The sequence below is a fragment of the Balaenoptera musculus genome, chromosome 16 (genome assembly GCF_009873245.2).
Source record: "Balaenoptera musculus isolate JJ_BM4_2016_0621 chromosome 16, mBalMus1.pri.v3, whole genome shotgun sequence".
In the NCBI taxonomy this organism is placed as follows: domain Eukaryota; kingdom Metazoa; phylum Chordata; class Mammalia; order Artiodactyla; family Balaenopteridae; genus Balaenoptera; species Balaenoptera musculus.
In genome coordinates, this window is record NC_045800.1 from 71,448,676 (window position 1) to 71,473,945 (window position 25,270).

Genomic DNA, 25,270 nt, shown 5'->3' on the forward strand with positions numbered 1-25,270 from the left:
AAATGGACTATATTGTGAGGTTTTCTTTTTATTTTGGACATGGGCAGCTTAATTACTTATGACAATACTTTATATTAGATTACCAAAAAGGGCACAGAACTGTACTAGTAATGGTGCCTTAGAAATAGGATACCTTGGGACTTCCCTGGTGGCGCAGTGGTTAAGAATCCGCCTGCCAATGCAGGGAATATGGGTTCGAGCCCTGGTCCGGGAAGATCCCACATGCCACGGAGCAGCTAAGCCCGTGCGCCACAACTACTGAGACCGTGAGCCACAACTACTGAAGTCCCCATGCTCTAGGGCCTGCGTGCCACAACTACTGAACCCGCATGCTGCAACTACTGAAGCCCACACACCTAGAGCCCATGCTCCTCAATGAGAAGCCTGCGTACCACAACAAAGAGTAGCCCCAGCTCACTGCAACTAGAGAAAGCCCGTAGGCAGCAACAAAGACCCAATGCAGCCAAAAAGAAAAAAAAAAGAAGAAATAGGATGCCTTGGAAGGGTTCACTTTTAGACTTTGGGAAAAAAAACACAAGTTCTGTAGGGACTGTTATAGGGTTGGGAGAACCTAAGTAACAGTTGGCCACATTCACATCCATAAACACTTAGTTAAGTTTGGAAATAGTGTGCTTAACCAGAAAGAAGACATCATGCAAAATGATTACTTCTAGGTCAGTGTTTTTTAAACTGAGGTTTGCAGCCCATTAGTAGGATTACAAAACCTCTTAGGTGGGTTGTAACCAGCATTTTTTTAAATGAAATTGAATATAATAAAAAAGAAAATGCTAGAGTATATCATTCATAGTAAAGTTTGCTGGAACTATTGGTTTAAATACATCTACATCTATACACACACACGTACACACACACACATATATATATGGACACATACATATATATAAAATACAGATATTTGTGTATATGTGTATACTGGTTCACCATGTTAAATTTATCATTATTATTATTATTATTGGACATTAGATTGGGTATATTTGTATACCAACAAAATTCTTTCCTAGGTAATTTTCATGAAATGATCCATCCCCAATACTGCCATACAATAAGAAAATTAATATTTTCAAGAATCCTTCTAAAAGCTAAAGTCTAATGGAGCCTGAGCATAATATGCCCTTAAGTGTTTACTGAATAGATTAATGAATGAATAAACAAATATAAGAATATACAAACAGATGATTATCTACATGAATACAACAAGCATATCCAAACCAGAAGGTTACGTGAACTACTTCATGGGCCTGGGTAGCGTCCCTTGATTACAATGAGCTATATTTCCAACACTTTGTCAAAATAAAAGGCCAGCATCATTCTTCTGTTATAAATGGCACACATATTAACAGAGACATTAACATTCACAGGCCAGAAAGGTATCTGTGGAGGCTGTGTCTATATTCTAGCGAAACATCTACTTGGAAAGGGGAAAACTGAGTTAAACAGTCAGGCAGTTTGTCTACACAGTATAAATCTCAACCTGAAAGATGAGCATTTCTCCATCAAGCAGCTCTGTTTATCATCCTATAAGAAAACACTCAGATGAAAGAAGAGGACTTTTTTTGTGATAGGATACATGACACTGTGTGAATAATCTCTACCTAGGTCCACCGCATGGTCTATTTCTCCTTGGTTCATGTACCAAGAATTGTAGGGGTGGCCAAAGATTTTCACATGATTCATGAAGAGCCAATGGATCCATCAGAAATTGACTCTGAACTAGGAGCTCTGGACAATACAAATATTGACCAGTAAGACCAGCTTTTTCCTGTAAGACACTTGGAGTCAAGTTAGGAAGATATACCTTAAAAAGAAATGCAAGTAGGAATACAGTCATATCCAAACAGCAATAATGGTTTGTGTTTATTTGGTGGGGGCTTGTTTTAATCACTACTTGAGTAAAGATATAGAAGATTTCTCACACTTGCAGATGACACAGTTGGAAGATATGCTCCAAATGTATTAGAGTCAAGAGCAAAAAGCTCTTAAAAAGGCTGAAAATTGGCTGGAAGCAAAAAATGCTAAATATAATAAAGAAAAATGTAGTCTTACACTTAGTTTTAAAAAAAGAAAAAAATTATTGTACAAGAACTGGATGGCGGTGGTCCATTTTAACATTTCATGTAAAAAAAAAAAAAAAAGACCCAGTTTTCTAGCTAACCATGATTTCCATATGACTCAAAAGAAAGTATTGCTTGGGAGAAACAATAGAACATGGACAGAATTCATGGAAATATAGGTGCAGGATGAAGAATGTAATGGTCTTATTATATGCCACCTTGGTTAGACAACATACACAGTCTGCAGATGGTATTTTTAAATGAGCAGTGATTAACCAGAACACACCAACACAAGTATAAGAATACTCTAGGTTGAAAGCACCAGGGATAGTTAACCTAGAAATTCAAAGATATCAGAAGAACCAGGAAGACTTCAGGAGCTCTTGAAAGGAATGTGAGAACTGCTTTTAAAGTATCAAAAGGACTTTTATGTGGGAGAAGAGTCTAGACCCTTGTCTTATGGGATTTATTAAGGGAACTGGTCCCAGTGGGTAAATGTGGCAGAGCCATTAAACTTAGAGCCACTAAGTTTTATATTTAGTCCAATATAAAAACAAAAACTTTCTAAAATTCAGAGAGAGCATATAAAAAAAAAAAATCCAGGGCTGTATAAGGTAAGTAAACCCAATATTACTGGGAAAACAGTGGAAGGATTACTCTGATGGATGTAAAATTGAATAGTTGAGGTTCCTTACATTTCTTAGAGTCTTGGACTAGGGCAGGATTCCCGGTGAGCTGGGAACCCAGGGAGTAATACAGCTTCGAGGAGAAGAAGGGCCAGAGCTGGGCCTTTAAAAATCAATTCTAAAATGCACTCCCTGGCCCCCTTCACCACTTTGTAATTTTCTGAAATCAGTATGTATCTAAAAATTATGTCTATATATGGAATGAAATTTTCTTGTTCCCTAAAAGCTGTTGTGAAATCAATGATGCATCTTTACAACCAGTGGCTCTTAGAATCAAGAACATATAGTAAATTGGAATTAAACTGTTAACAGAGGTAGCCTCTGGGTAGTGGGACTATGAATGATTTTTATTTTTTCTTTTTGCATATTTTTACTTTCTGCAATAAAAAACTTGTTACATTCATAATGGGAAAAAACATTTTAAAAGAATGATTTAGAATTAGATTTTTATCTAGAAGAGTCCCACTGGTGAAAAATGAAAGTGGTGTTTAAATTATGACATTTCAGTGTTTCCCAGAGAAATCTACATAGTTTTCATTCAGCCAAGGCAGTTACTTTCGTAGACCGTGAAGAACAACCCATGGCCTCAAATCTAATTTCAACATCGATGACGGAAAAGTTGCCTTTCTGTTACTATTCCTCAAACATACCCACATGTTAACATTTTAGTGGGCAATGTTCTACTGACATTCTTTATTTACTAAAGTAGTTAATCTAAGATGTAAAACTAGAGCCCCCAGGGACTGAAAAAAAGCCATTTTTGTTTTAAATAAGGAAAAAAATGCAACCCATTAACAATTTTACTTTTCTGAACTGGATTATGCTCACAAAAGCTTTTCACTTTGGACAAGGATATATCTTGACTTTACTGTAGCAATAATATACTAAATGCTAACTTACCCCCCTGACAGAACAACAGTACTACCCTTACTTTTCAGGATGGGTGGGACAGGGGAAGGGTGAACATTTATTACTATATCCCACTCTGTGGGTTCACAAGCTGGATTTTTAAAAATAATTGTGTTCCTCTTCTTTAATATAACGTTAAGACCAGTATACATTTAAAATCCTCCTCCCCCTACAGCATATAAATAAATGTGGAGAACATTTGCTATGATCTTTATTTATTTATTTTGCTATGATCTTTAAAGAAGGATGTTCAAAGGAGGTGTAAGTTTGAAATATATAACTCTGAATATACAATGTTCTTTCAATAAAGGCTGGGCAAGGGTCATAAAACTATAAAAAAAAAAAAAATACCCTGCCCCTTCGGACTATAACAGCTAATCATTAGCCATCCATTCGTAATGTTTACCTTTTAGTGTGTCATTTTCACATTTTTCTTCATGGGGACTAACCATTAGTATCCCCCTAAGACTAACAAAAGTACATTCATTGCCTGCTGGCAAATGATTTCCGGCCCCAAAGCATTTACTGGTAGAAAAAGTTAAAGTATATCTAGCCTTATATTTCTATTATTCTTGGGCATTAGCAGCAGCATAAATTTTTCTTCCCAAGAACTTCATTCTAACTGGCTTCACAGATGATGGTAAAGATTCACACACACTATTCACATGTTTGTGAATCAAATTTTGGAAAACAGAAAAAGTTAAACAGTAGATGTCTCAGAAATCCCTTACTAAATGGACATATTTTAAATCCATTCTCTATTCAACCCCTCCTTCTCTACCTGCCCCTACACAGAAAGACTACCCCAAAGCCCCATTAACTCCCAAATTAATATTCTTCTGCTTTTTAAAAAGGGAGCTTGTTTGCATTTAAACATGCCTATGTAAACAAGGTGTTTGAGGGAGATTTTCTTCTCAGAGTATTGAAAGAGCTGGAGTGGAGCTATTTAAAGAATGGAGTATTCAATTTCTTAGGCCAGATGCTAGTATAAATATGAAACTATGTTCACGCTGCGGATGAAACTATTTTTAGTCCGTGCATTTTGAAGAGCACTGTTCAGTTAAGCATTGTAGGGCGGGCTTTCAGTGAGCTACAAACAGAATCTAGATGATTCTTGCCCCTGTGTTAGCACACTGACACCAGGACTATAGGGAGGGCTGCCCTTCCGCTGGTACACACCACGACGTTCTCGCCAGGTCAAAATATCAAAGACTTTCGTGCAGGTTAGTAAACAGCCATTGCCCCCAACCCCTCTCTTCAGTGCTCCCTGCCACCTCCCCTGTATCCCTGGATCCTCCCTTGGGAGATCCAAGACCCTCCCCACCTCCACACCCCAGCCACTGTGGAGTTAGTTCCTGGCAACACCAGGGGTCCTGGTTTCTCCCTCAGCCCTGAGGTGTGTGTCCACTTTGCCTGGTGCCTGCATCAGCCCTACAGCTGTTAATGTGCTGATTTTCACCGTTCACCTCTATCTGATTATCCAGTAAGCTGGACTCTGTTATTCGATTCCAGACTTCAGAATCAAGCAAGGTGCAAATCTAAAAAGGGATTTGAGGACCACAGGAATGTGAAAACATAAAATTATTCTGGGACAAATCCCAGCCATGTTTTTCACACCAGGCACATGTGTCCCTGTGTATAAACTTGGTTAACTAACAGTTGCTAATGATGCTAGTGTAGGTGTGTTGACTGTGCCGGTCACTTCTTTCCCAGTGCCTTGCACATACTAGGCACGATTGTAGTAAATGCACACAGAAGGGGCTCAAGAAAGGCCACAGTCAAGGATGACAGGAGTCTCCTGAACCCAGGATACAGGTATAGAAACCAAGAGTGCAGCTAAGACGCAGCAAGCAACTTTCAACATCCACCAGCACGGGGCATGCATCGTTCTCCTTGGAACTTCCTGTGGGACTGACGGACTTTACAAAGAATGGTCTTGCTCCTTACTCAGATATAAGCTGCTCGACCAGGCCAGTCCTGCCAGGCAGTGACACTGGCCTGCAGATCAGCGGTTGGGCTGGATCTTCAACTGATTCGCTGCCATGATGTCACCAGGCTGTGGTTCTGGACACCGTCTAGCTCTCCCTGTCCCACTGACAGGCCGCCCTTCCTGCGGCTGTGAGTGAAGCCAGGAGGCAGGTGGGGCTCGGTACCCCTTTCCATGTCTCCACCGTTAGCAGACTGGCAGGTAACAACAAGGTAGGGAAGCAAAGCCCAGGGCTAGAGTGATGAATGCTTTACTTTTTAGAATCTGAAATCCAGCCAAGTAGCTGAGAGGCCTGGGACCTTTCTGCTCTTGTCTTTTTTCGCTTATACAAAACTCATTCAAAGGAAAGAAACCAGAAATGAGGGAACTAAGAGAGGGAGGAACAGGAGGGAGTATTTTATTTTTCCTTAAGTATAGATTCTGTTTGTTAAAAGATTCATGCATCATACAAACCAAGGGCTTAATCTCCTCTCGATAGTCGGTATACTCCCATTGACCCTAATGAAAAAGAGTTGCACATTTTTTGATACAACACCAGTTGCTGTTCCCCTCACCTCCAATTAAAAAAAACAAAACAACGCAACAACAACTGTGGTGCTGAGAACACGGCTTTAAATATTTCTCAAGGTTCTACTAACACTAGAAACCACTCTAGCTTCTCTCATGGTTTATTATGATATCACCAAATCCCTGCTATGTATTTACAGCCTGGTAAGTCCTAATTACCACTTACTTTACGATCATAAATATTTTTTGGCGACTTAAATGGACAACTAATATTGCCGGTTGATGAACTGAGGTGCTGCTCATGGATGGTAAAATTTATTCTTGCCCAAACTTCAGGAGTCCATTTGTCAGGTATTTTATGCTACTATCCTTTCAATGATTCATTTACCTTTAATAATATTTGTATTCGGAATTGTGCTGTTTATAGCCAACAGCACAATACTTGGCTGCATTACCTTTTCCTTTCACAGCACAACAGAGAAGAGAGCAGTCAAATTGAGGATGGTCTTCAGGACACTGTTGGAATCAGACTGTCTGCAAACACATCCAGAGCTGTTTCTCAAACCACGCGAAATGTTCTGACTGCCACCGTGCCTACAGCGTCGTTAACAAGCATCCCAAAACGCGCTGTACGTATTTACATGATTAGGAGAGTAGTATGGACGAGGAGCCTTTTTCCAATGGTGCTTCAGCTTCTATCAGTTACGCGACACAACACGGATGTGAGCCTTCACCTTTGTTTTTTTTTGCGCACCGCTGGTGTACACTCCCTTTTAGAGCAGTGTTTATTTCCCTTTGCTTAGCTTAAACCCAAGGCTAGGGCAGGTTGTTCTAATCTAGACAACCTGAAGGATTCAATCTCAGCCAATCACCTTCGCCTCGGCAAATTTCTAAAGAAACTAGTTTTACCCAGGACTCAGATTTGCCAGGTTACTTCATCACTGTGTTGGGCCAGTTGGTAGTAATAACAATTACCCTTTTCCTCACCTGACTGGGATCTGTGTTCAGAAACTGTCCCGCGGCCTCATCCCCAAATGGGAGCTGGGTATGAAGCCAATCATGTGAGTCCAGGCATCTCAAAGGTAAGAGTCATGTCTTTATTCTACTGTTCTTACAGCATCTAATCTATTGGTGCTTAATTAACTCTGTAACGGACACACAAAAGGGGCAGGTGCACGGTGGGTTATTTTCAGACTTCGCATCTGTGTGGCAGTTATACTTCTGAGCCTATAGGTTAATTCAGTGCAACTGGTTCCAACCCTCCCCGGCCTGCTGTTGACATGAGGCTTGCCATAGCCCGGGCAGGTCTCACTGCTATCAATAACCTAGGCTGGGCTGTTGCCCAGGAGAAAAGCCTCAAACGAAATGACTTTAGTGTGGTCTACACTAGGAGTACCCAACTCAATTTTAGGTGATACACGGATAAACATTTTTTTTAACTTTAAGAACTATGTATTTATCTTCACTGTTATTTATAGCAAGTGATAGAGGTTTTCCATTTGCAGTAGTGATATAAAATTTCCTATTAAAGTTGTTTAAAAAAAAAGCAGTTAAAGAAAAAATATTAACTAAATTATAAAATAGGGAGTTATCGACATGAGAAAAATTTTGACATTGGTTTACAAATGGCTAAAGTCTAAGATATCCAAATTTAAGGCCTAAGACTTTAATAATGCTCCATTTATCAAGTGTTTTATTGTGCCAGACACTGTCTTAAGTACCTGGAATTCAATATGTTATTAAATCCTACAACATCTCTGTGAGGTAGAAATTATTATATGGATTTTTTTAAATCAGCAATCCAGGTTCAAGTTTAGGTCTGCCAGACTCCTACCATTACATTATTCTGCCTCCAGGTACAAGATTTAAAGACTCATCATGCAGCCATTCACCCAGTGTATGTATTGAGTACCTACTACATGCCAGACGATATTTTAGATTAAAAATTGGGGTGGGGGCTTCCCTGGTGGCACAGTGGTTGAGAATCTGCCTGCCAATGCAGGGGACACGGGTTCGAGCCCTGGTCTGGGAATATCCCACATGCTGCGGAGCAACTGGGCCCGTGAGCCACAACTACTGAGCCTGCGCGTCTGGAGCCTGTGCTCCACAACAAGAGAGGCCGCGATAGTGAGAGGCCCGCACACCGCGATGAAGAGTGGCCCCCGCTCGCCGCTACTAGAGAAAGCCCTCGCACAGAAACAAAGACCCAACACAGCTAAAAATAAATGAATTAATTAAAAAAAAAATTGGGGTGAGGGAGGGACCCTCATTCCCTTCCCAGTAAGTAGTTTAGTCTAGCAAACGGCAGATGGGGTCTTGATCAGAATAAAGAAGAAAATGTTTCTCATCTTGGGCTTCAACTCAGGCTCCCAGGAAATAGGCCAAATTTAGACCCATAAACAATATGCAGAGCTCCCTTAGTAAAAGACAAAAAGCCATTATTTTATAAATATTTAGAACACTGAGCATGCGATTGATTCACATAAGAAACAAACTGTCGTTAGAAGTGGCCACTGTGGACTTCCCTGATGGTCCAGTGGTTAAGACTCCACGTTCCCACTGCAGGGGGTGCAGGGTTGATCCCTGGTCAAGGAACTAAGGTCCCACATGCTGTGTGGCCAAAAAAAAATGTGGCCACAGGGTTGATGTGATAAAAAGGCTTTCAGAAAAATCCTTAGGCAGGTCTCATTTTATGAAACGCGATATATAAAAATTAAGCCACAGAGAACGTATTTACATTACAACAGGGGGCTCTACTTCATCACGAGGAGTTTTCAGAGGGCTTCCTAAACAGGAAGTAACTACTAAAGTTATAATGTATACACAGCACATCCCGATCATCCAGACAGGAGCAAATAAGAATTACCCAGTGCCCATTCCTGCTGTCAAAATTAATAATTTGAAAATAGAAAAATACATGACATGAGAGAGGCATGCTCTTTCTTGTCACACATGCATGAAAACCAAAAATCCTTGTATCTGGAAGCAAAAACCCCATCAACCTTGTGCGTGGACACATACCATTTTCGTTTTTCTTCATAGCACAACGATTCCATACTCTTTAAAGAGAATCAACCAGCAGTCTTTAACCAAGAGTTCAAAGACCAGTTTCACGAAGGGGTCCATGAGTGTCCTCGAATGTCATTCCAATTTTGCAGATGTATTTTCTGGGTAGGGAGTCCATAGTGTTCTCTAGATTCTCAAAGTTATCTATGCCACATACCCAAAAGTTAAGCACCATCAGAAGAGGCCAATCCAATTACCTCTCCTCCCTGTCACATATGCATGGGCTTCTAGGAAAATGCAATAAATAAAACTTGGTGGTAATCCCTGATGGGTGGCTTTTTGGGCAGAGTGGTAAGTAATAGGCATTGAAAAAGTATTTCCTAACCCTTTTTATCATCACAGACTCCTTTCAGAATCAGATGAATGCTAGGTATGGGCTCCTGAGAAAATGTGTGTTTAGATCCAGAATTATGCATGAAGATTTGCGGGTTTAGGCACCCCACAAAAATGTATCTATCAGTCCTTAATTAAGAATTCATGACTCAGATGATTCCCCAGCAGAATATTCAGGCATATGACTTATCGCCTAAGCTACACTTTGTGTGTGTGTGGTGGGGGGGGCGGGCAGCTGGGGGTAGCTGATGATTATCCGTAAACCTCCTGTCAAACCGTGAACCTGCTATCTATGATCCTATACCCTCCCGATCTCCACTCTTAGATTCAACAGGAGAAGTTTTATTCAGCTAGAAAGCTCTGCCCAGGGTAAATTCTCAGATTTTGTGAGATCCATTCTAACACTGCCTTTGGGAGAAATTGTTTTCTATGAATTGATTTGATTAACCACACTAGCCCCATTTGCAACCATGAACAATGTAACCATGCAGAAAGTTGACATTTTCATGGAAAAGTTTTATCATCTGCAATCTAAAATTACTAACTTTTTTTCTTAGCTTGTAGGTAACACAAGCTAAGAATACGGTATCAAAATATTGCTTTGATGAATCAAGGACACCCAATGAGAGGGTAAAGACTTAACATTTTGAGTTTCAACTGTTAATCCCTTTATCGCCAGAGCACGCATTGGTAGGTATGAAGTCTCCATAGTTATGAAACAAATGAAACTATAAATCCAAACAAATCAAGAAAGAGCCTTAAGTTTAATTATCTTCCCTTCAGCACCTCTGAACACTTTCTGGGTGGAAGTGCTAAAGCTTTGGCAAAATATTAGGAATTTCAATGAGGGATATGTAAAATATGTATTTCTTTTGCTAACCAGATAAGCTTGATATGAACCACTAGGTATTTATTAGAGCCAATGAAAGGTCAGCATCTAACATCAAGCACAGGAATTCTATCTAGAAAGCCAACCTTGCACCAAATCCAAGCTCGTAGTGGGATAAGTAGGTCCTTCAAAAAGAAGATCTAAGCCAAAGATGACCACGATCGTCTTCAAGCCTAGTAATATCCTGGAAGAACAGTGATCACATGGGATGGGAATCTCCTCATTTATTTAACAATCACACGAGACTACTACCAAAGGAACAGCGGTCATCATCCCTGCTCTTTAAGCATTTACAAGTTTGCTCACGTGCAAGACCCACTCAGGAAACTTCTTCCATACTCCCAGTGCCCTCTGCTTACACCTTCATCCATGCACTGGCTAAACACTACCTTATAACCTAGTTGTGCTGTCCACCCCGCTACACCATGGGTTCCTAAGGGCAGGGACTGGGTCTCTTTCATCGTCATCTTCCTTCTACAGCAAATACAGTGCCCTGGTCTTCTTCAGCACTCAGTGCATACAACAGCGATTCTTCTACATAAGTCCCCTACATATGAGCGAGTTCCATTCTGAGAGTGTGTTTGTAAGTCCAATTTGCTCATAAGTCCAACAAAGTTAGCCTAGCTTACTCTGCAGTATCAGCTACATCACCGCTGCTTTTACGCTTGCTTCCGGACATCCCGGGCTTGAAATAATGATACTGTACTACTGTATTCTATACAGCACTGTACAGTAAAGTACACAAAAGCACAACCACTTGTAGAGGATGCACGCACGTGACAATGTACACCAGACACGTACTTTAAAATAAAAGGTTTAGCTAAACATCACAGCCGTCCATATCTCTCTAGATCAGCACTGTCCAATATAAATATAATGTGTACCATATATATAATTTAAAATTTTCTAGTAGCCACATTAAAAAAAAATAAAGGAAAAGGTAAAATTAATTACAATAATATATTTTTTAACCCAACATATCAAAATATTATTTCAACGTGACCAATATAAAAATTATTAATGAGATATATTCTTTTTTAAGCTAAGTTTTTGAAACCAGGTGTCTATTTTACACTTACAGCACATCCAGTTTGCATGCTAAATATTCAATAGTTAAAGTGATGTAGTCCTACCAAAGCAATAAAGTTATGTTTAACAAAAAAATATTTTACACTGCTTTAGTTTTTAATTTTATACTGAAATTAATTAAAATTAAATAAAATTAAAAACTCAGTCTCTCTGTTAAAGTAGCCACATTTCAAGGGCTCAGTAGCTACGTGTGTGGGACTTCCCTGGTGGCACAGTGGTTGGGAATCTGCCCGCCAGTGCAGAGGACATGGGTTTGATCCCTGGTCCGGAGGATCCCACATGCCACGGAGCAACTGAGCCCATGCACCACAACTACTGAGCCTGCACTCTAGAGCCCGCAAGCCATAACTACTGAGCCAGTGTGGCCCGCGAGCCACAACTACTGAGCCTGAGCCAGAGTTTCCACTGTGCAGAGGGCTGGCACCCAAGTACTGAAGCCCGCACATCTAGAGCCCGTGCTCCGCAACAAGAGAAGCCACCACAATGAGAAGCCCACGCACTGCAACGAAGAGTAGCCCCCGCTCACCGCAACTAGAGAAAGCCCGTGCGCAACCAAAAGTAAATAAATAAATAAATTTATTTTTTAAAAAAATAGCTATATGTGATTAGTGGCTACCATGCTGGACAGCACAGTTCTAGGCTACTTAACAGCAGTTGATAAAGCAACTTGCTAAATACTGTACACAGCGTAAGATGTTATTTTTAAAGCAAAACAATTTACACACATACACACACAGATAACTGGAGGAATAACTACCGATCATTAGCAGTGTGTTAATTCTGGGAGGAGTGGAATCAGAAAGGAGGTGAAGAAGTACTTTTGCTTCTGAAAGGTTTAAATTGTTTTGTATAAAAAGTAAAATTAAGACCGGAAACCAGATTGAAGTATCGCCTTTTCTTTAAATAGAAAACATAGATAGTTACACACGGAGAGCAACAGGGACAACTTAGATGTCTTTAGATAAGGGCTACCAGACAGGTGGGAAAACCAGCAGTCATGCTGTGTAAGGAATGTGGATTGAGACTATTGGTGCTTGACCTGGAGAATGGAGAACTGGAGGCGGGGGCAGTTATTTTCAAATATTTGAAATGCCGTCAAGAACAAAAATTTGATTTGTTCTCTGCTGTCTCGAGAATAGAACTAATAACAATAGTACATCATTAATACAGTCGTTTGTACTATAAACCATACTTTTCTAATTTAATTCCTCAGAAGAAAGAATTTCTAGCACAGAGATGGATCAAAGATGGAAAGGAACTGTAAAGTCATGAGTTTCCTCAATCACTGAAAATATTTAAAAATTAACTATTTTTTCAGCAGAGGACATTTAAGAAGTAGTAAGCTCAGGAAAGATGTCATAACTAGAGTTTTGTAACTAGATTATCAACCCTGAGATTTTATTATTGTATGAGATTTACCATTATCCAAAGGGCACGTGTGAGATTATTACAGATGTTCACCCAACATCCAATTTTCCTCTCCTTCCAAGAATGTTGTATGATTATATATCCTCACCTCTTGGAAGTAAAACATGACCATGGAATTAATCACTTTGTTGATTAATGAAATATGAGTAGAAGTCGATGCCTGTTACTTCATGTTACTATATTTAGGTTGCAACTGTCCACTTTACTTTCTTGGGGAAGAAAATAGCACTTTGCAAGGTTTACTTTTCTAAAGGAAAGAGGAAAGAAAACTAATGTTCTTGACTAAATGCTCCCCCATATGTAATCTAATCTAATCTTTCCCAGTCCTCTGAGACAGGTATTAATGCTGTTTTACAGATAAACAAAGCAGAATTTAAAAATTTAAGGTGATACAGATTACGGAGCAAGGATTTGAATTCACGTCTGTCTTACTTTAAAGTTCATGACACAAACGTTTAGTACAGTGGTCAAAAAGAAGCCACCCGAATATGGTAGGTTCTGTGTTTGCTCATTCTTCTAAATCTTTGATTGAAAACATTAATACAAAACAATGGAAACTAAATGAGCATTCTCAATTTAAAAAAAAAAGAAAGAAACCCACACAGAGGCTGCACATGTGAAAGCCTATATTTACACACAGCCATCATGTCATGGGTAATTAGCCAGGTAACTATAGGTTTTTCTCTGCTAGAAAAGTATACGTTTCATCATGCTTTGAAATCTGCCTTATTATCAGCACTGCTATGAAAACAATGTTTTATTTCTTATTGAGTGAATAGGCCAGGCATAAAGCATTGTTTTTGTAGAGCCTAACAGAATACTTCTCTTGTGAACCAAAGAAGTAGAATGAGTAGTTGGAAGGTGGGGAATATCCTCCACCATGATTAGCGAGTAACCATTTTAAGGGAGGTGAGGATTAAAACAGTACAATTGCCTAGAATAAGAAGTATCAGATGTCTTGCTAAAACCATCTCCTTAATAACCTGTCACCTAAAGAAGACAGATTACAAACAAGCTGATGATAATAAAAAGATAAGGGAGAGCAAGTCCAGTCTGGATTTGTTTATTTCCCTGCACATTTTTGTCACTGCTATAATCCTGACACATGAAAAAGATTCCCTTGAGGAAGAGAGGAATTAATAAGTGCCAGTATTAATATGTAAATGTCCACACACAACAAACTCCTACAACACCACCAAAAATCCCTAGGCTGGCAAGCTAGCTTTGAGCATGTTCAAAAGCTCTCTTAGTAAGTTTCCAAGAATGAGTCTATAATGGAGAATTATAAACGAAGCCAAAAATAGTTAGAAACTAAATACCACAAGTACAGTCGTCCCTCAGTATCCATGGGGGATTGGTTCCAGAAACCCCGCCAGGATACCAAAATCTGAGGATGCTCCAATCCCTTATATAGAATGGTATAACATGTGTGTATAACCTACACACATCCTCCCTTATACATTTGACCCTGGAACAATACGGATTGGAACTGCATGGGTCCACTTATGTAGGGATTTTTTTCAATAGTAAATACAGTACTACATGATCCAAGGTTGGCTGGATCCATGGGTATGCAGAAGTGGGAAAACAGAGGAATCACAGATATGGACGGACGACTGTAAGTTATATCCAGAGTTTCCACTGTGCAGAGGGCTGGCACCCTAACCCCCGCGTGGTTCAAGGGTCAACTGCACTTTAAATCATCCCTAGATTACTTGTAATACCTAATACAACATAAATGCTAAGTATGCTAAGTAAATAGTTGCCAAAATGCAGCAAATTCAAGTTTTGCTTTTTGGAACACTCTGAAGGTTTTTTTTCTTTTCTTTTCTGAGTATTTTTCCATCCAAGGTTGGTTGAATCCATGGATGCGGAACCCGCAGATATGGAGGGCCAACTGTACATTGCTTCTCCTTACAGGTACCAATGAGAAAGCCCCTCCACTAGAGGGTGTCCTAGGAAGTGCTGGACAAGAACTCAAGTCAACCACTGAATCCACACAGGTGTCCCGACCACGCAGAGCAGAGAACGCCAGAAATTTCAGAGGAGGTTGATCATGAAAGTCGCATGTTTACTTAACCTACTAAATATAGCTGTGAAGTTAGAATGCCTACAGGATAGTTAGGACTGTTGCTGGGAAGATAAGACAAGCATATATATATATAAAAAAAAAAGATACTGCATTATATTGCTAGTTATAGCGTAAGGTGCTCAATCAAGTGGTAGAGACACTAAGTGTGGTAAGAGCTCCATAAGCAGGGAAAATCCTTTGAGCAGGATGCCAAACAAGGGCTTCAGGGGCTTAAACTGAAACTTAAAGAAAAGAGATTTCCTTCAGGTAAGAGTCCTGGAAGGGGCATTCCAAGAATGAGTAAAGGCATGAGCCGTACAAAATTCACGGGAGGGTTGGGGAGCAGGGGTGTGGGTGCATGCGGTTAAAGAGAAAGAAGACCAAGCAGTTAGACTAGTTAGGCTAAAGCGAGAGGTTTACATAAGCGATAGGAGATAAGAGAGAGAGATAGGCTGTCTTAACATTCTGTGCGCACTTTGAGCTGGCAATTCCACCTCTACAAACGTATGAGGAAAGAGTCATGGACATGGGCAGAGTTACAAGAATTTCAGAGTTTGTGGGAAAACAGAAGCAAATGCAATGTCCAAACAGAAACACCTCTCTAATGAAACATTATGGCAGGCAGAAAGAAACAGTATTTTATGATATGGAGGCACTGTCACAATACACCTGGACAAATTTAAATGGCGGGGGGAAGGGTATGCACATGAATTTCATACCTACACACACATTCATATACCTTGGCATATGATATTAAAAATGCTGACAGCAGTTACTTCTGGGTGGGAGGAAAAGAAGCAACTTAAATTTTTCCGCATTTTGTATTGCCTACATTTTCTAATATGAACACGGATAACATTGGCAATCAGAAAAACAACAACAATGAAAGATCTTTAATAAAAAAGACAAAAACTGGAGGCTGGGACTGAACAGTTCACTGGATGCTTGCCTACAACATTTGTATCTTATCCAGTAGGCACGAGGTTATCGAAGAAAGGGGAGCTACTGGCTGAAAGCCAGTATTTTTAAAGGGTCAGAAGTGTAAAAGATGTTAGAAATGATTAAAAAATTAAAAAGCAAGTGGAGAGGTCCAAAGAAAGAGGCCAGGCACATTTGGGAGAACAAAGCGAGGCCACTTCATCCCAGCATACCAACTGAAAACACACAGGGCAAGGCAACTAGGAAAACCCCAAATTAACAGCACTGTTTGCTCAGCCCCTACTGTGCATGAAGCACTTGTAAAGCTTCTGAAACCCCACTATTATTCCAATCTGTCCTAAATAAATATATTCATTAAAATGGGGTAAAAGTCCAAACCTCAGCTTTCCTCAACAGTGGACCTGTACAAACTACAGACTTAAACACATAATGTTAGAGGAGAGAAGAGGGGTGGATCTTTGACATTTAGGAAAATTAATGTTTTGCAATAAAACCTCACATTTAAAGTACTCTAAAAGGCAAATGAGCAGTTGGGAAGAATCAGCATCAATACTAAAGAGAATTAAACCTAGATGCCCAAATCAAATAGCTGCTCACAAAACCCTCTGGAAAAGCCCCATCAATTCACATGTTGGATGTATGTGCTTTTGTGTTCCAAGGTGATGCCATCATGATAACAGCTATAATAATGGTCTACAGTCAGTAATCATGCAGTGGCTAAAGAGATGAGAGCTGGAAAGTAAAGAAAAATATTTTAGAGTTACAATAAAAGGAGAAAAACATTTTACATTTCCAACGGAAGGGGAAATGTTGAATCAAACTTCATTTTTAAAGCACATTTGAGGCGCAATGTTGCACTGTTCAAGGATGCTTAACAGACCACGTGGACCAATCAGGTTTGTTCCTCACAGTAGACTCCTACCACCAAATGCAAATAGAAGTATTGCTCCAAGTGTGCCTGTCTATCTATAATACCAGATATTTATGAGCTTGCAAGAAGCCAAGGATGCCTAAAAGACTTTTTCCTAAAGACCCTGGGTATGTAACCAGAAACTAAAGGGGACATATATATTAGCAAGGGACTCAGACCACAGCTGAATTTCTTTCATCTTTGGTAATCTTCCCATCAGATGGTGACTACCACAGATTTTTCACTGTGATATTCACATTTTTATTAATGAGACTGAAAACAAAAGTATGGGTTGGTTGCCTTCTCCATCATGGTCCTTTTTTAATCAAAGATATGGCCATACACCAGAAAACAGAGAATGAAAAAAAAGCAAGAACAGCTAGAGTCCAGAAGGATGGTAATGAACTAAACTAACACATATGATAATTTAGGGAAGACGTGTGTGCTGGTCTTTTATCTTATCTGATCAGAAGAGCTTAAACAAAGCTGGACACCAAGCTGGTATTCAACTGTGGATCTTTATTGAGGCAAAAATACTACAGTCCTACCCTAAATGCTACAATATACAACTATAGGAATTACAGAAACTTGAAAGGCACAGCAATGATACTGAGCCACAAAACCTCCTGCCATGTTAGTTGACAATGATGTTCATTAGATAATAGTCTACATTTAACACTACTGTTTAAAAAAAACACCAGCAAAAAAAGAGGTAACTAAAATTCAGGAGGTATAGTGGTTGAATAACATCTTTTCCCTCCTTTTTGCCCTGAGGAGTAGAAAAGTCAAGGCCGTACAGCTTTAGGGAAGAGATTCCGATAGTTTTGCCCGTGTCATTCCTACCTGGAGGGTGCCAAGCCTGACGCATGTGCCATGGCTCTCTTCCAACAATGGGTAAGTTGGTATAAAAGAACAACCAAAGTGTGTCCTGAGATGAGTGACCAGGATGGGGAAGGATTCTGAAACCACATCCTGGTGAAAAATTGAAAAAACTGGGATTTGGCTAAACAAGCCAAATAAAGACAGAACTGAGGACTATTTCAAGGAAGGGGGGGAGAGGAAATATCAACTGTACCAGTGTCCAGCCTGACAATTCTATGAAGGGCTCCCAAAAAAGCATGAGCTTCTTACCTTGTTCAAACATTGTATCCAGGAGGTGAATACTGGTAACCTGAATACTTAAAAATAGCACTTAAGTTCCAATTTCACTTTTTTCTTACTTCTGCCCCAACATCTCCAATTCTAAAAGTAAGAATAAAGTCTTAAATTCTATGGACTTCTCTTCAGTTGACTATCCAACCTTCAGTCCATTATGAAAAGATTTGAATTTGGTGTCCTAGAAAGTATTCATCACTCTAGGAAACACTAGAAGATCTGCAAGTCAACAGAAATTCCAAATGGAAGGGTCTTAACTTGGAATGAGCCTTCCTGAGTGATGGCAGTATGATATCTAGACAGCAATATCAAAGACCAGCTGTTGACTGGCTCACACGTGGTTAGGTTTCACAGACTTCCCTTCCAGCAGGTGTAGCCGAGATGGCTGAGTGCAGACAACATACATCGTTGTTTATTCAAGACACTTTTTACATGTTCATTCTACCATTATTTCAGGACAGTCTTCAACTATTTGATTACATGGCCAACCTGAATTTTAACTTTGAAATGAAATGGAATAACCTCCCGTCTATGTTCCCAGATCCTTAGAAAATGGCCTGTCACTAAGTTGTTCTAAAGCTTTGAATGTCTTGGGTATGGACTCTTGGAAGTGTGAACTTGCTCGTGTCAAAGGTTCTCTGGGCTGTCACTTTACAATGAAATGAAGCAACCTCTTGAAGAAACAGCCACGTTGGCACGTGGCCAGCATGCTTCTCCCGTGTTCACTGTGCTAGAATTAGATTCTTTAAAGAATGCATGGTTCACACAACAATACTGTCAGAGGAGCTTGTGAGAAAATCCTTTGGAAATTATCTTTACAAATTTTTGATAAGCCTCAAGTGTAACCGATTTCTATTTTGAACTCAAGAAGGCCAAATTTGTTTCGGTGAAGAGGCCCTTCTGTAGGGATTCCTCATGATATCCACGAACAGAATAATTCAACAATATAGCATCCAAGAAATTTCCCAAGTTTCTATCTTAAGAAAAAAATAGTATAGCTAGCTCGGCAATGGAAGTTAAAATATAAACAACAAATACCCTGAGAAGACTGTTTAATATATACATACAAAATTTACATCTAGGAAGGAAGGAAGGAAAGAAGAAAAGGATTGGCTTAGGAAGAAGCGTGTCTTCCATCTTAAGAAGTTCATTAGATGTCTCTGGTGAAAAATACTTACTATGACAAACTGTCAGAACCTTAGCATGCTTCTTATTAGAGACATTTATACTGTTTTCTTCAACACAAATCGAGAATCCTTCCTGTATCCACATCCCAGGAAGCAGCTTGACATATCAAACTCAAAACGAAGCTGAAACAACCATTTGAAATACAAGGCCTCCAGAATTTCCAAGCAAAGACTATAGTCAATTTCTAACTAGAAGTACGACTGGAGAAGACATTTACACCACTGGCCACTTGTGGCCCAGCTTATTTTGACAGAATTTACGAGGAGAAACGTTATATAAAATAAATACATATCTCTATATAAACATATAAAAATATATATTTATATTCTGTCTCCATAAAGTTGTATATATAATATATACAAATATATACATATATATATATATACAAATAATATATATACAAATAAAAGAACCTGAAGGATTTTAATAACAGCCTTCTACTGAGGCAGACAGTAAGTGTCAACCCTGACCCAAATAACTAGAACATGTGATTAGGGAAATTCATAAGAGACAAATTAGCTAATATTATACCACCTAGCTCCCTATGATATAGAATCGCCTTCTGATAATAATAATAATATGATAATACCATCTTAGACTTCAGTATCACAGATGCTTCCATAGATATTAATCTTTTTTCTCCATTGACCTTCTCAGAAGTCCAGCGAGATGAACAAAGTACACACCATGACCCATTTCACACACGAGGAACCCGAAGGTGTAAACACACAGTGACTTGTGCCGTGAGTGACAGACCTCCAGGACAGGCAGAGGCAAGATTCTCCTGACCTCCCAGCCACTGCTCCTTCACCGCCACCATGCTGTCTATTCCCCAAAGTACAGTAAAAGTCCCAGCAGCAGAAGGGACAGGGGAAGGCACGCTTTCTCCATCTGACGGGACTTTAGAAACAGAAACTGAACTGAGGGAACCTGAGGGAACCCCCAGCATTAAATTCACCCACACCCACATCTTTTGGTCTCTTTTCTTGATTTCAGCTCACACTCCTCTATCTTTTCTTTTTCTAGAGACATATTTGGAGATGAAACCATTCATAACTGCCCATCCACAGACAGTTTGTGGCAGCGTAACTGACAATGAGTCTGCTGCAAAAAAATGAAAATGCTGTTTTAATAACCTTGGCCTAAAATACATTCTATTGTATGCCTCAAAGGGTTTCAATAAAAAGTCAACCTGTAGAGACATATTTTCTTGGCTTAAACAACAATCCAAAGCATATAAATGTAGTCCAACTATAATGACATATTTATAGGCCAATAAAGCTTACACTGCAGCTTTCATACTTCACTTAAAGGAACTCTGTAAGAAGCAGTGTTATATAAAATAATTTGATTTCTTTTCAAACTATAGCCCAAGGAATAAAAAAATGCAAGTATGCTCTGTTTAACTGATAGTGTTTATATTCCTTAGTTGCTAAAAGTTTTGTAAAATGAAATAATTCTTCATTTGACTAGTTCCAACTGCCATACCAAATATGGGTATCAGGTCCACTTTATAACAAAAGCTAAGTACTGTAATTCTGGAGACAAAAATAAATAACTAGAGGCTTGTGTAGTGAATGATTTAATCAACCCGATTCTTCTGGAAAAACAGGTTCCTGTGTTCGTTATGCTTATGAATAATACATTCCTTAACCCTTCTATTTTAACATAGTTATTTTTTCTTTCTTCCTTTTCTATAAACGTCAGTATGAAACTGTCTGAAAAAAGGTAAAATATCTCACGAGTAAAGTCACAATCTGAATTGGTTTCATACTGAACTTTCTTTCTTTGAAAAGGACAAAGAGGAGGGAAGAGGATGAATGTATTCTCACACATCTCAGAAGTGTTTTTTAAGATTGTTAGTTTCCCCGCTATCTAGATCTGCAGTTTCAGTCACCATTTACCATCTTAAATGAAAATGCCATAGGTTTTTAAAAAGCAAACATGACATCCGCAAATATTGTCCTTGAAGGGGAAAGGGATAAAAAATGAAAGAGTTGTGATTTGAGTCAGAGCAGTTATTGGAAGCTGCCATTTGGGGCAGAGTTTCTCTTTGTGGAGTATTAATTTGTTGGCAGACACACATTTGTGAGAACATTCTTGTTTTTTTACTATTCAGAGAGACAGGAAGTGACACAAACTGGGATTAAAGGGAACTTATTCTACCTAAACACTGAGCAAGAAGTGTTCTTTAATTAGCTTTTATATGGTAAAATCCCTCCTTTAAGAGTCAACCTAATTATTTTGTTATTATTGATGTTTTAACATGATGAAATAATTCAGTTAAAAAAAATAACATATTGCAGTTTTACTTTATCCACAGAAAGGTGAGATGGTTCCATTCTTTGCTTACTTCCACTAGAAAAAAAGAGAGAGGGTCTTAAGTAATCTCAGAGTTCATCTTCTTTCTCTGGTAAGAACAATGAGGAGTTGGAAGGGTTTTACAGAAGGAAAAACCTAATAAGTGTGTGAACTTCCATTAACAATGTGGTATTGGAAGTGGTTTCAGTGTGGCCAAGAGAAAGGGAGATAAGAAAACCACTGTGTAGAAAGAAAAGTACAGACAACAAATATTTTGATGTTGCAGACAGAGAAAGGAAGGGGTTGAAGAGAAAGTTGCTGGGACAGGAATGCACACAGCAAATGGACACCCCCCTATATCCCCAATATAAATCCTCACAATGTAGGCTTGTAAACCTTAGATCAAGCAGATAATGGAAACTCATTACATTAAGGAAAGTTTTGTTTCTCTTTCCAATTATTACAACACAGTGTGCATCCAATTACAAAAGCTATTTGTCTCAAATTCCCCACAGTCATACCAACTGAGTAGAATTTCAAGGCTCCAAATTCTATCCTTAAAGGGGTATTTTACACTAAAAAAACGAAAAGAAAAAAAAAATACATGGTGTTTCTTATGCAACAGAGAGCTTCCCAATCCAATCAAATCTCTGTTGCTTATTTTCCCTTCCTCTGCACTAATCACTCACAGAGCTGTCTCCCAATGAGACCCAAAGAAAGAAAAAAAAAAATCAGAATCACCTAGAGATCCTTTTATCAGTACACATTCTTGGCCTTGCCCTCAGTCCTACTGAATGAAGAATCTGGAGAACCTGGTACTCAGCAATCAGTATATTATTTAAGAAGTTTTCCTAAGTGAGTCTAATGAACAAACAAGATTTAAAAAACCACTAAGTACTTTGAATGTTCACTTATAAACCAATTTTCTTCTGGAATCAATTATTAAAAGTTCGATTATGGACATTTTTAGAGTTCAGACGATCAAACCTCTAAATCTTTTGATGAATTAAGGGGTGGGTTTCTTTTCATTCATTAATAAACTATCAATTTTAAATACAAAACAACTCTTCTATAACTACTCTTGTTTATATGCATGACATCAAGCCTAACCATCTACACATCCTTTTGTTCCCCCATGGGTTTCCTGTTTAGTTTTTTTATTAGTAACAGTATATTTTCATAACTAAAAAAAAATCAAACAAACAGAAGAAAGGTTTTAATGTTAAGGAAAACATAAGACAATAGCAATACAACTTAGATCATATATTAGGCCAGTAATACAACAGCTGTATTATTCAGCATTACCACATGTCAGAAGGCTAGTTCATGGTGTGTTCACAAAATTGGCCATGTTAACAGCCTGTATAGGAAGATGATTAAAAAAAAATTCTTAATTTTGAAATGAAAACCACTAGATTAATAATTTTCTCTAAATGGGCACATGACAATCAGGCCACCATGACCAAAATCTTACTGCCTGACATCTACCAAAAGATGCCAGGAAACTGTTGATTGTTAAACTGCAAGAAAATATTAATGCTATTCCCAAAACACAGCACATCACAAACCAGAATCACATGAAAGACAAGTCAGTTACGGGTGTTACTCAGTCTCTTTATGCCAATTAAAATAAAAAGTCTAGGTTTGTTGTAGTAGTTAAAATCTAGGTTAAAAAAAAAAAACAGGAAGTTGTTACATTAAGGCATAAAACAGGGCTATGAAAATCAGCATTGCGCTAGAACGAAAGAAAAAGATGCCTAATATGTTAAAGTGAAGTTCCTCTTTGCCTAAAGAGGAAATAAGTAGTCTAAATCAGAGGTCAACAACTTTGGTCTTGAGCAATGCTAGGAAAGTAAGTCAGTGAATGCCACAAGGAGTTACAAAAAGGAAAAAAAACAAGCAGGAAAGGACTCAAAAAAGTCACTGGAGAAGAGAGTGTTGAGAAAAAGCAATAGAATTAATTATGGCACTCCTCTCCATACACCAATATACACCAATCACTGTGCTAGACCCTTTGTATCTTACATTCTCCCAGTGACCTGAAAAGTTTCCAGGTTTTCCAGATGGGGAAGCTGCGGCTTGGAGGTTAAATTATTGCCAAGGCCACACAGCTAAGTAAGCAACAGAGTCAGGATTCAAACACTAAACAGAATAACTACTCTCAAATCCCAAACCTTATAGTGGAAGAAGGGAAGGAAGGAAAGAAAAAACCATATAGTTGATGGTGACCACTAAACCCTCAAAACTCTGGGGAACCTATGCCATGAGTTGCGAACCAGTAGTTCCCCTGCTTTGAAACTGTTCTCCTGCTTCACATTAAGTAACTCATCTCTCTTCCTCACTCTGCTTTCCTTCCAACATAAAACATGAAATTCTGATGTGGTGTTAAAAAATGTCACATTATCTACTCAGAACAAATATTTAAACTCTCCATTAATTCAACTTTTGGTGCCTCGATTAAGTCTTATGCCTTGACAGCAACTGGAAGCTGCTAAACGCTGAGTGTTATTATATCACCCAGTTTCCAGCACAGGGTTCCACACAGAGAAGGTCCTGTGATTCAACAGGTAACATCCATCCCTTCCACACCCAGCCATCTGTCCATCCATATTCCCAGGTCCCTCTGAGGTTAAAGAACTTATATGCATATGTGAATGACAGGGTTTCCAGAAAAACCTACAGTAAGAAAAGTAGGTTACTGTATACGCCCACACATTAGATTTAGAAGTACAAACGATAATTACCAAGGTCAGCCTTTTCCTTGAGAACGTCTTTGAAGTTGAGTCCACTGTTCAAGGTTGACTGCCGGTACTTCAGCAGAGCTTCCTTCTGTCCATTCCTTCCCAGGGACTCCATGTTCACTGACCCAGCTCGAAGGCCACATCTCCACTTGGAGAAATCAGAATGTACCCACTTGACCAGGTCTTCAAGCTTCACAATCACCTTTTCGGAAACAGCAATGACTTCATCCTATAAGAGGTAGTGGCGGAAGAACAAAAAACATTATTGGTGGTTCTGAAGTAAATGATACATTTTCAATAAAGCCAGCCCATTTGAAACACCATTTGAGCGGCTGAACCTAATGTAAGCAGACAACATGTTTTTTTGGTGACAGAGAACCTTCAAAAACTCACTTCATTTCAATGGTTTTTCGCTGCTTGTGGTCTAGTTGAGGAATAATTTATAGGATTTATTTGTTATGTGCTTACAAAATGTCCAAAACTTGGGCAGTAATTCTAATAGCCATTTTTAATGCTATATGCCAAAGCTCACTCTCCCTACTTGACCACATGGGCGAAAGCTAGTTTTTAGGTGCCATTAATTTTTACAAAAGTAAAAAAGTGAGAACTAGATGACTAATGGTTAGCCTGTCTCTATATAAATGGTCTAAGTAAATCTGGGATTCTTGGACCTCTGACTCACCCCCAAATTCCTATGTTTATGGTACATTTTCCCTTGGCTTATACACAAATATTGAATTTAACTTTTGTCCTAAAATTAAATAAAACTGTGATGTAATCCCCAAAGAAATACTTCATAAATGTTATGTGCTTCCCACTGAAAGAAACTTACACATTCTCATGTTTCTTAAAAACTTTGTAAGTTGAGAAATGAACTGATTTTTTCTTTTAATACGTATGGGGTAAGAGGCAAGAGGGCAAGTGAGGAGAAAACCTATGAATCTAGAAAAGTAGTTGAAACTTAAGTTTCTCCTATGGATCATAAATTTCAATTTTAAG

At 38.8% G+C, this 25,270-nt stretch overlaps 1 protein-coding gene across 2 annotated transcripts in view; it reads right to left on the reverse strand.

The window, feature by feature from the left end:
- The window catches only part of ARID5B (AT-rich interaction domain 5B), a 186,309-nt gene that overhangs the window by 130,922 nt on the left and 30,117 nt on the right, over nucleotides 1-25,270 (reverse strand). For both annotated transcript variants that reach the window (XM_036827901.1, XM_036827902.1), the window contains one exon: nucleotides 24,275-24,500. In XM_036827901.1, coding sequence (XP_036683796.1) covers nucleotides 24,275-24,500 — 226 coding nt within the window. The remainder of the gene's footprint in view (nucleotides 1-24,274; nucleotides 24,501-25,270) is intronic.